Source organism: Saimiri boliviensis, chromosome 8, assembly GCF_048565385.1.
Source record: "Saimiri boliviensis isolate mSaiBol1 chromosome 8, mSaiBol1.pri, whole genome shotgun sequence".
Classification (NCBI taxonomy): Eukaryota; Metazoa; Chordata; class Mammalia; order Primates; family Cebidae; genus Saimiri; species Saimiri boliviensis.
The window spans coordinates 17,910,676-17,923,471 of NC_133456.1; the positions used below are offsets into that span (position 1 = coordinate 17,910,676).

Below are 12,796 nucleotides of genomic sequence, written 5' to 3' on the forward strand. Positions count from 1 at the left end.
ATACAGAAGTTCCCTGAGTAGTGGACATACCCAGGTGGGATTACCATATGGGGACAGACATTTCCTGAGTAGAGGGCACCCCTGAATGGAATTGCAGGGACAGAAAGGAGAGATGACTCAAGTAAGCTGGCCTGTACATACACTGTGGTGTAACGGCCGGCACAAGTGTAGAGTGGCTGAAGGTGGGCACAAGAGGAACAGAGCTGGTTCTTACTGTCACTGCAGTATTCAAAGCTCCAAGAGCATCTTATGTCCTGGAGCCTTAAAAGGGCCAGGCTTACCAACTTCCACTAAAAAAGCCCAGCAGCCCATCTTCCCCTACCCACATGGTTCTCATTGCGTAAAGCAGAATCAAAGCAATGCCAGCACTTGTGTTAGTCCTGAGATTTTTATTGAGACTAGCTATCATTTGCAGCATGCAGCTGCATGATTGTAGCAAGGCTAGTGTTATTTCTATGATGGGGGCATAATACAGACTTGGACTTTATTGGCTGGTAAGTTCACAAAAAGAAAAGACAAAAGGTTGTCTTCTGATGGCATGGTAGTGTTCAAAGAGCATTGGATTCCAGTTCTGCTTCTGCTACACTGGTGGTGTGACTTTGGGTCTGCATAGCATGATAGTGAGGGACTAACTGATCTCTAAGACTCCTTCCCCTCTTAAAGAGTCTGTCATTGTTCAGCTTCCTGAAGCTTTGCAGTCTCCTGGGTAGGAGCTGTGTAGAAGGTGAGGTGCTTTATGTATGGATCCTTTTATTTCACATATGGTTGAATAGAAAACATTTCACTGTTAACCTTTTCTCAGAACAAATCAAATTTTAAATCTAGGTAGTTTTTATACAAGGTGCTATGCCTTTAGTCTAGTGAAGAAAAGCAAAATATCTTGTACTATATAGTTTAAAAATATCATTTGGCCTTAACTAAAGTGTATATTCTACATTTGCTGTTGAGAATGTGAAGCTTCTGTAGTATTTTCCAAATACAGAGCCGCTTTTTTTCTGATTATAAAAAATACCCACTCATAGGCCGGATGCTGTGACTCACACCTATAATCCCAGCACTTTGGGAGACTGAGGCGGGTGGATAACCTGAGGTCAGGAGTTCAAGACCAGCCTGGCCAACATAGCAAAACCCCATCTCAACTAAAAATACAAAAAATTAGCTGGACATGGTGGTGGGCACCTGTAATCCTAGCTACTCAGGAGGCTGGGGCATGAGAATCACTTGAACCCAGGAGGCAGAGGTTGCAGTGAGCTGAGAGAGTGCCATTGCACTGCAGCCTGGGCAACACAAGCAAAACTCCATCACAAAAAAACAAAAACAAAAACAAAAATCCACTCATTAAAAATCAAATTTAAAAAAGTAATAAAATAAAAATCATCCCAAATGCTATTACTTAGGAAGAAGAATTTGGAAAAATATATCTGAGCAGCCATTGATGCAGTTTTTATTCACATAAACACACACACACACACACAATAGCTTGATATGTGTATATACACATGCTTCAGGAGGTGGACTTTGGTGTCAGGTTGTCTGGTTGTGAATCCCAGCTCCCCTGTTTGCTATTGCAAGATGTTGGACAATCTAACCTCTTTTACCTAAGTTTTCTCATTGGTAAAATGGAAGCATTAAAGTTTCTTCTTCACATAAAATGTACACTGGGCTGTGATTTACCACTGCCTTGCATGTAGTAAATCATTAGCAAATGATAGGTACTGTTATTTTGCTATTGCTATCTATTTATTATATATATTATATGGGGTCATACTTTACCTTTTTTTTACCTACGATGTATTAGGAAATCTCTCTGTGTTAATAAATATAGTTGGGTCTGTATCTTAATATTAATGGCTCTATTGTATTGTGCCATACTTTTGTGACATACTGTTGTACCATACTTTAGCCAATTTCTTGTTGATGGACCTTGAAGTATTAAGTTGTTTTTGCCATAAATGTGTAAATAATCTGTAATGAACTTTTACATGCATATTTGGTTTACTTATCATTTTTTAGATAAATTTCACAAAACCTGTAATGAACTATATACATATTTTGTTTAGTTTTCTTTTAAGAATTTGGGATAAATTCTCAGAAGTAGCATTGTTATATTGAAGAGTATGAATGTTTAATATTATTTGTCTTATTGCCTCTCTGCTTTCTAGAAATGTGATATCAAATTATGACATCTGTCAGCCATCTATGAAAATGCTACATTTTCTACACCTATCCCCAAACTGGATTCTTTCCATCTTTTAGCTTCAGCTGATTTGAAAAGGGAAAAATATCTTATTGTTACTTTGCAGTTTTTAAATTGGTGACTCTGGACATCTTTTCAAATGTGTCTCAGCATTTTTTTATGAGTTGTATTTTTATGTTTTTGTATTTTTTACCGTTGATATGTAAGAACTCTTTGTATATCAGGGGTATAAAACAGCCCCTCTGCTCTGGTCAGGTCAGTCTTCTTATTGGTCTTTTCCCTTGCTGTCTTAATTCTCGCTTCATTGATTTTACACATTGTTTCCTATTATAGAACATGTGTTCTCCATTGTCTGGTCCAAAATTTTTATGGATTAAGTGTTCTGACTGCATTATTGGCTATTTGGAGGTGACTACTAGATTTTGTCTTGATCTGATTTCCTTCATTGAATCTTGCATGTTGAGTATTGATTTGGCTGGTATCTTTAAATAACATTCCGTATACATTTGGAATATAATTTGATATATATATTTTTGAGACACCGTCTTGCTTTGTCACCCAGGCTGGAGTGCAGTGGCATGATCTTGGCTCACCGCAACCTCTGCCTCCCGGGTTCAAGCAGTTCTCTTGCCTAAGCCTCCGGAGTAGCTGGAATTACAGGCATGCGCCACCACACCTGGCTAAATTTTGTGTTTTTAATAGAGACTGGGTTTCACCATGTTGCCCGGGCTGGTCTCAAACTCCTGACCTCAGGTGTTCCACCCACTTCGGCCTCCCAAAGTGCTGGGATTACAGGCGTAAGCCACCGTGCCCAGCCTGGAGTATAATTTGAATCCAACATTCACTTATAAGACCTTTTATGCCCCTGACAAAACCTAAGCTCTGTTAGAGGAGAAAAAGTTGAATGGTTCAAGCCAGATATCCTGAATCTGTTTAATCAGATTGCTACAAGATTGTGATTTCTACTGAAGAGAGGAAAGACGTTATGCAGTGTTGGCCACTTCCTTTGTGATTGTTCCCTTGAATTTGATTTACGCTTGTACTTTGGAGTCATTAAAGCTTATATGAAGTGCACAGTTAGAATAAGTACGTCTAAAGTCTGAAAATTGCCCTGGTTGAGAATCACTGAGTTAGATAGGGTCACATGAAAAACATTTTAGAGCAAGGCCTCTAAGTCTTACGTGACTGACTCCATTTGTACATCTCCAGGTTGGCTCCACTATTTTGCAAGCTTGGTAACAGAGCTGAAGGGGGCTATCCCTGAGAAAGGTAGGGAAACGGGGAAGGACACTGAGGCTGGGGAGAAGTTTATGTTTAGTTTTGGTTCTATTGAGACAAGTTTTAGTGAGATAACAGTGTTGGAAACTCCTGATGGAGTTCAGCTTAGAAGACACAACTGGAAACAAATTGCAAAGACAGCAACACAGAGGTTAGAGTTTGAATTTAAGAGAAAGAAAAGGGTTTAGAGGGAGAAATTATATAGAAAGAAGGCAAAAGTCTAGGTGGCCATATATATATTTTATATTTAATTTTCTTTGTTCTACTACACTTAAAGGAGAAATGATTTGGGCATATTTTTGCAAATAGTGTTGGGATAAGCCAAAAGGAAAAGGAGATTCTAGAGGTAGGGAAAGAATCAATATAATAAAGCATTCTGGAGACCAAGGAAAGAGTCTATGATAACTTTGAATTTAAATTAAGTGTTTTATTTTTTGTGCATCTAAAAGTGTTATTAATATTTTTTAACAGCAAGTTTGGGCTATTCCCACAGGAGTATCCTTGACACTAGATAGACTACTACTTCTACCCTATGGCTAGTTATTTTACTCTCAGCCTTATCATATTTATTCTTGCTGGTTAAAGCTGGACACTTGATCAGAGTTGTCCAGAATTTCTCTGAAGAGAGTTTAATTCCAGAATTTTAATATTCTATTTAGTAACCAGTTATAAAAAGGTTACCATTTGTTGCATGCCTACTATGTGGCAAGTACTACTGTATATTTCTCATTTCCTCTCACACCATTCAGTGTGGCATGTACTTTTATTAATCCCACTTTACAGAAGGGGATAAATAAATTGCCTAAGAGAGTGGTCAAGAATTGAATTTGAATTTATGTCTGTCTCTCTCCAGAGATCAAGTTCTTTTTAACCAATTCTAATAGTAAGACATAATTAACCAAAGTCCAAACCACCAGAACAAAACAAGACAGAGGGATTGTATACTATCAATCCGAGTAAGCTAGATTACTGTATTGTTTAAATCCTGACATATGTAATAGGTTCAAACATAATAGATTTCTCACTCATGTAACTGTCCAAGGCAGGAGGTATTCTGGATTGGTGGGTAGCTCAACTCCCTTCTGATGTAGGAAGCCATACTTTCCTGTCTTGTATCTCCTCAGTATCCCAGGGGCCCATGGAAAGGGAAAGAAAACAATGAGGAGAGATAGAATCACTCCCTTAAAAGGCTTGTCCTGGAGTTGTGAGTACTTCTGCTCACAAACTGTTGTCTAGAATTTAGTCCCATGCTCACCTAACTCTAACTGCATGGAAAATGTAGCCTAGTCATGTGCTTAGACAAAGAAAGAGTAGATTTCAGAGGACAGCTCAAATCTCTGCCACAGGAACCAAGGAAAAAGGATTGGATAGATAACTAGCTAAGAAACCCTAGACAAGATCTTGAAGATTCTCTTGATATTCTCCTGAACTGATCCTGAAAATCCAGGTTCTTTGGGGATTCATTTCAGTCAATAGGATACGATTTCATAGGCTTTCATTTTTATAGATTGGTAAGGACTACTTATTAACTACCCATTAAATGAATTATTAAGGATTACTGATATTTGATATTCATAAGATAAATTTGGTATACTTCTAGAGTTTATTGAAGTCTCTAATTCAGCCATTTACTAAAATGTCTAGCTGTTTTTCAGTGCCTGGTAGTGTTATAAAGATTAATTTGCAGACACATGCATGTATAGTCATGTATTGCATAATAACATCGATCAACAACAGATTGCATATATCATGGTCCCATAAGATTATAGCAGAGCTGAAAAATTCGTGTCACCTGGTGACATTGTAGTGTAATACATTATTCATGTGTTTGTGGTGATGAGAGTTTGAATCAGATCTGTGTGCTGCCAGTTGCATAAAAGTAGTACATACAATTATGTGTAGTACATAATACCTGACAATGATAATAAACCACTTTTTCTGGTTTATATATTTTACTATACTATACTCTTAATCATTATTTTAGAGTGTACGCTTCCTTACATTAAAAAAAAAAGTTAACTGTAAAACAGCCTCAGGCAATTCCTTCAGGAGGTATTCCAGGAGAAGAGTTGTTATAGGAGATGACAGCTTCATGTGTGTTAGTGCCTCTGAAGACCTTCCAGTGAGACAAGACGTGGAGGTGGAAGACAGTAATATTGATGTTATTGACCCTGTATAGACCTAGGTTAATGTGATAATGTCTTAGTTTTTAACAAAAACATTTACAAATTAAAAAAATTAAATAGAAAATGGCTTCTAGAATAAAGATATAAATAAAATATTTTTGTGCAGCGCTACAATGTGTGTCTTACACTATGTTATTACAAAAGTCAAAAAATCAAAAGTTTATAAAGTTGCAGTTAGCTAAGGTTAACTTATTGAATAAAACTTTTAAATATATTTAGTATAGCCTAAATGTACAGTGTTTATAAAGTCTACAGAAGTGTACAGTAGTATCTTAGGCATTCACATTCACCGACTGAATCACCCAGAGTAACTTCAAGTCCTACAAGCTCCATTCATGGTAAGTAACCTATACAGGTATATTCATTTTTGAATCTTTTATACTGTATTTTCACTATACTTTTTCTGTATTTAGCTATACAAATTTTATTGCTGTGTTACAGTTGTCTACAGGATTCAGTGCAGTAACATGCTGTATAGGTTTGTAGCCTTGGAGCAGTAAGCTATACTGTATACTCTAGGTATTTAGTAGGTTATGCCATCTAGGTTTGCATAAGTACACTCTGTGATGTTTCCACAACAGTGAAACAACCCATTTCTCAGAACTGTCTTTGTCATTAAGTGATGCATGACCGTAAATGGTTGGAATTCTTGAGATTGTCAAAAGGATTCTTTGTTATCAGTTCATTGTTGGTATTGTCTTCAGTTGGTCATGATTTTGGCTTGAAGTTTACTTTTTGGTTGCTGACTATTTTTTGTTATTAATATTTGGGCACTGTTTTACTTATTTTTGATCCATTTAATTTTGCTTTAGGCCAGAATATTCTGCAGTGTGGTTTCACTTTGTCATTTTGTCTTGAACTCTGTTTAGATAATCTTCAACAGAGTTGTATGGTAGACAATTCAAAATTAAGGTTTCATTCAGTAAGAAACAACATATAGAATTTGGATATCTCTAATGACTCTATTTTCTCTATATAAGCTAAACAAAGTGATTTGGTTCAATTTTCCTCTTGCTTTTTAAAGTATAAATTATAGGGTTTTAGGAAGATTATGTAGAATCATGTATGTAGGTACCTAGTATAGTGTGTTATGTGTAGTGAGAAATCCAACAAAAGAGAAATTTAGTAAAGAAGAAATTAAATTTAAAAGGCGGTAGGGGAGTTCCTGTATTATGAATGCTGTCTGCTCACTAAATATAAGATTTCTATGTTCCAGTTGTCCAATCATTTGCAATCATTTCCTTCTGTCTTAACACTCTTGGCCAGGCATGCTGGCTCATACCTGCAGTCCCAGCACTCTGTGAAGCCAAGGTGGGAGGATTGCTTGAGCTCAGTAGTTTGACACCAGCCTGGGCAACATAGGGAGACCCTGTCTCTACAAAACATAAGTTGTGTGCTGGGTGCCATGGCACAGGTTTGTGATTCTAGCTACTTGGAAGGTTGAAGTGGGAGGATTGCTTGGTCTCCAGAGTTTGAGGCTGCAGTGAGCCACAGTCATACCACTGTACTCCAGGCTACCTGGGTGAGAGAGCAAGACTCTGTTTTAAAAAAAAAAAAGACCAGGTGCAGTGGCTCACACGTGAAACTGAAGTCCTAGCACTTGGGGAGGCTGAGGTGAAAGGATCACTTTAGCCCAGGAGTTCAAGATAAGCTTGGGCAACGTGGCAAAACCCTGTTTCTCCAAAAAATACAAAAATTAGCTGGGTGTGGTGGCACATGCCTGGGCAAAAGAGTGAGACCCTGTCTCAAAAAAAAAAATACTGTTTCTTTCTTTCCTTTTTTTTTTTCTGGTTTAAGTATGCTGATGAATCCTCTCAATTTTTCTGTTTGAAAATGGCTTAGGCTGGGCACGGTGGCCCACGCCTATAATCTCAGCACTTGGGGAGGCCGAGGCGGGCAGATCATGAGGTCAGGAAATCAAGACCATCCTGGCCAACATGGTGAAACCCTGTCTCTACTAAAATACAAAAAATTAGCCAGGTATGGTGGCACATGCCTGCAGTCCCAGCTACTCGGGAGGCTGAGGTAGGGGAATCGCTTGAACCCCAGAGGCAGAGGTTGCAGTGACCCAAGATCGCACCACTGCACTGGCCTGGCAACGGAGCAAGACTCCGTTTCAAAAAAATAAAAAAAGAAAATGGGCTTTATTTCTCTTTTATTCTTAAGGTATATTTTGACCAATTATATAATTTCAGATTAGCTGTAATATTCTCTTGGGACATTGAAGATACTCTTTCAGTCTAATTATTGCTGTTCAAAGTATTTGTCTTTATTTTTCTGCTTTAAGATTTTTGTCTTTTTTTTTATTATTGTTTTTTACTACCCTTTTTATTTATGCTGATGGGGGTATATAGAGATTCTTAAATCTGTGCCTTGTTATATTTTGTCAGCTTTGGGAAATTCTTGGTCAGTCTCTCTTCAGATACTGTTTTCACTCTAATACCTCCTCCTTTTAGTTCCTTCTAGTTCCTTGTCTTGTACTCTTTTTACTGTATGTTCTTCCTTTTTTGTTCTCACAGCTTAATTCTAGATATTTTCTTTGTGCCTATGTTACTGTTTGGTTTTTATCTTTAGTCTTGTCTGATTTTCTGTAAAGCCTCCCTTGGGTTTTAAATTTTGACTCATATTTTTAAATTCTAGAATTTCCATTAAAAAGAGTTTTCAGGGCTGGGCATGCTGGCTCATGCCTGTAATCCCAGCACTTTGGGAGGCCGAGGTGGGCGGATCATGAGGTCAAGAGATCGAGACCATCCTGGCCAACGTGGTGAAACCCCATCTCTACTAAAAATACAAAAGTTAGCTGGGCGTGGTGGCATGCGCTTGTGATACCAGTTACTCGGGAGGCTGAAGCGGAAGAATCGCTTGAACCCAGGAGATGGAGGTTGCAGTGAGCCAAGATCAAAGCACTGCACTTTAGCCTGGTGACAGAGCAAGACTCCGTCTCAAAAAAAAAAAAAAAAAAAAAAAAGCATTTTCAGTTCTTTGCCAAAATTATCAGTCTTTTACTTCTTTGAATTTATGATAATTATTTTAAATAATTTGGATCTATTATGTGTTTGTTTCTATTGCTTGTTACTGTTTTTCATTTTCATATGTACTAACTTTTCTCCTAATTGGGATGATACCTAAAATTTAGTTCCTATCAGGGTGATGTAATTCTCGTTCACAATTATGTTTAGGATGTAGCCTTTTCAGGTCCGAGTTCAAATTACATACTCGTTTTGTTTCCTAGCCTCCCATGGCCAACAGAAGCTCTGCTTAGCTTCTCACCCTCTCAGCAGAGGCCCCAGAGAAACTGGTTGCAAGTGCTTAGCTTTCTTCTGGATGTGGACTCCATTATTTCCTACTGCGTTTTTTTTTTTTCTTGGTGACAGGGTCTTGCTGTGTTGCCCAGGCTTATCTTGAACTCCTGGGCTCAAGTGATCCTCTAGTCTCAGCCTCCCAAATAGCTGGGATTATAGGTGTGAGCCACCATGCCCAGCTTAGTTAGCTTTTTGTTATTCACACATTTTAAACAATACAGATTACATATTCCTTATCCAAAATGCTGGGACCAATAGTGTTTCAGATTTTGGATTTTTTTTTTTTTTTTTTTTGGAAATTTTGCATTTATATAATGAGATCTCTTGGGAGTGGGACTCAAGGCTAAACATGAAATGTATGCTTCACATGCACTTTATACACATAGGCTAAAAGTAATTTTATGTAATATTTTAAATAATTTTGTGCTAAGTACTTATGTGTGAAATTTCCCACTTGTGTCACATATATATACACACATATATATGAGAGTATGTGAGTGTGGGCGTGTATTGTCTAGTTGTCTTCAGCAGAAGAGTTTGTCTGAATCCCTTAATCTGCTATCCTGGAAGTAGAAGTCTTGGCTTGTGTTCATAGTTAATGTGTCACTTTGAGGATAAGTAGTTTAGGGGAAATGTATAGTAGTGGTTCTGCCTAGCTGAGATGGGTACTGTAGAGAGTTCCATATAATTACACCCTGACTATTCATTACCCACTGTGAGTTTTTCCTTTTTCTTTTTTTTTTTTTTCAGTAGTTTTATTCAGTCCAGTTGTCTGCTTCTATAGATTTAACCCCCAAGCTATCCTTTCCTCTTCATTGTCATTGTTCAGGCCAGTATCAGCTTTTTCTAGACTACTTTAATGGCCCCCTAACTGGCCTTCCACACTCTAGGCTGACCCTTTGTGATCTGTAATAGCTCCCTACTGACTACATCAGTTCCCTGCTCATAATGAATTGGTGACTTCCATTGTATGTTAGACAAAGCCCATTTCCTTTGTAATCTGGGACCCTAGTTGGATACCAGTTCATTCCCACCTTTCTTTCCCCCCATACAAAGCTAATGTTCCAACCATACCTAAACATTTGTATTTCTCTGAGCCTCTTGGCTGTTTTTTCATCATTATTTTCTAGGGAAATATAATTTCGTCTACTTAGGATACCACTCATTGTGTATCTGGCAAACTCCTACTCATTCCTCTGAATCCTGTTCAGATGTCACATTATTTGTAAATACTTAATTTATTCCACTTGTGTGAGAGCACATTTTACATTGTACTCTTCATTTATACAAATGTCTATTCTGCTGTATTCTGAGCTGCTTATAGAAAAGGATGGTGTTCTTTCTGAAGTTTGACTTACATGTGCACTTTGAACCATTGGTTGAGTCTGTCATAGCCCATCTGAATCATCAGAAATTTGCTTTTGTCTTGGAAGCCAGAATTAGGTATGAGTGAGAGAAAATGAAGTCTATAGCATATTTCTCTTTGCCATAATAACAACCCATTTTTGCTCTTTATTTTAATTTTCAGCAGGTTTGTCAAAGATGAAAGTGACCTTATCAGCTTTGGATACTTCTGAGAGTTCTTTCATGCCTTTGGTGGTCATAGAATTTGCTCAGGATGTCAAAGAAGAAACCAAAGAATGGCTGAAAAACAGAATTATAGCTCCAAAAAAAGATGGAGGTGAGTAAAATAGTCACTACTCAGTAGACTTAGTCTGGCCTCCCACACTGTATGCTTAGTCACTAAAAACGTATTTGCAAATGTGTTTTATAATTTTCATTGATTTATTTACTAATGTTTATTTATTTATTTTTGCCTTTTATTAGCTATCTAGCACTTGAAAGGAGGTCTTAAATCAGCATTAGGCTTTAAGTTTCCATTAAACTGAAAGCAGCATGAGTGGTTTTCTTCACAGCTCTAAATACTATGTCTACCACCGTGTTTGGTGCATAGTAGGTGCTTAAGAAATATTTGTCGAATGAACGGACAAGTATCTATTGTATGCTTTTTATGTTTCAGTTATGGTGCTATGGGAGAGAGAAATATGGTCTCTGCCTGCAAAGATGTTATCATCAGGGTAGAAAAAAATTCAAATTAAAGAAAAGTACGTGGAAGAGCTGCCACAAAGCAATGCATGGCATGAACAAATGAATCATGTATACCTACTGTAAAAGAGCTCCATGATCCTTGTCTTTCATGTCAGTGGATCAAGGAGAGAGATAGTTGTCAGAGAACTTGGGGTATTGGATTATTGATAGGTACATAATAAACTAAGCAAATGATAACACAAGACAGAAACTTTTGGGAAAATGGAAAGTATGAGAAAAGAAAATCATAGCATACTGTAAGTCTCAGCTCTAAATAACATGTAGTCATAATCATACATTGACTTGATGAAACCAAAGGACAATTTAACCATAATGTGAGAATAGGTGATGGGAATGGTGAATGGAAATGGTGAAGAAGGAAAGTGAGCTAAATTCTCATCTTAAGTGCTTAAAACTGAAAAATCAAGAAATAGCTCTGTAAGCATGTTATTTGATGGCATGAAAACAAATAACAAAGGAATCACCTAAACAATTTGAAAGTCATTGCTTCTGGGAAAGGTCAATGGAGGGGAGGAAGACCTTACATTAAAAGGCCATCCTTGATCAGCTTCATATGAGCCCTCAGAACTTCCATTTAGCCTCATAGAGCTTCTTTCCTAAATATGAACATATAATGAAAGATCACCAAATATCTGAAAAAAATGCTCTTTTTCAAATCAAGGTGTTGACAAATGGTTCTTCATAAAGGTTATACTAGACCAGGCACAGTTGCTTACATCTGTAATCCCAGCACTTTGGGAGGCTGAGGTGGGCGGATCACTTGAGGTCAGGAGTTCAAGACCAGCCTGGCCAACATGGTGAAACCCATCTCTACTAAAAATATAAAAATTAGCTGGGCGTGGCTGCATGTACCTCAGTTATTTGGGGGACTGAAGCAGGAGAATCACTTGAACCTGGCAGGCGGAGGTTGCAGTGAGCCAGTATAGTGCCATTGCACTCCAGTCTGGGTGATAGAGCAGGACTGTGTCTCAACATAAATAAATAAATTAACTAATTTAAAAAAAAAAGGTTGTACCAGTTTTTACTCCTTTAAAAATAGCTTGTATGCCTCAGACCACAGCCCAGTTCTGAGAAACAGCCAGGCTTAAAGTTGCCTTTAAAGGAAACTTACATTGCACAGGAATGGCCTTGTTTCAGTGTCCCTTCTGTGCTTGGCTGATGGCTGGAAGCCGCTGGGAGAAGCATCTTAAGGTATGGCAACAGGAGCCTGGCAGTCAACCCTGCTCTTCAAAGCAGCTTTTCTTGAGGAGAGACCTGGTGGAGTGGAGTATTTCACGGCTACCACACTCACCAGCCTATTATCAAACTTTCTATCTTTGCAGTATGAGAAGTGAGAAACAGCATATTGGTATAATTTTTATATTTATCTTAATATGAGTGAGGTTAAAGATATTATATTTAAGAGCCATTTGTGTTTTCTGTAAATTGATTATACCTTTTACTAAAGTCTTTAATAGCTTTACTGTAAATTACCTACATAATAGTGTCATAATACATTAATCTTAATATATTAATTTATTTGATAAGTGAAGTATAAATTCTTCTCATGATCCTATTATCATTTGATTAATATTTTCATAATTCCTGTCAACCATCTCTAGGGGGTAAATAGTAAATAAATAAATGTACTTTTAAAAGTTTGAGGCCAGGCACTGTGGCTCATGCCTGTAATCCCAGCACTTGGGAGTCCAAAGTGGGTGGATCTCTTGAGCTCAGGAGTTTAA

The 12,796-nt window shown here is 37.6% G+C and overlaps 1 protein-coding gene across 10 annotated transcripts in view; it reads left to right on the forward strand.

Moving 5' to 3' along the window:
* ANO10 (anoctamin 10) overlaps positions 1–12,796 on the forward strand; it is a 286,509-nt gene that overhangs the window by 57,516 nt on the left and 216,197 nt on the right. For 8 of the 10 annotated variants that reach the window (XM_074404029.1, XM_074404024.1, XM_074404026.1 and 5 more), the window contains one exon: positions 10,492–10,644. In XM_074404029.1, the coding sequence (XP_074260130.1) occupies positions 10,506–10,644 (139 nt within the window). In that variant the 5' untranslated portion in view covers positions 10,492–10,505. Of the gene's footprint in view, positions 1–4,053; positions 6,000–10,491; positions 10,645–12,796 lie in introns of those variants that run through there. The other 2 variants (XM_074404030.1, XM_010336976.3) reach the window with 2 other exon arrangements.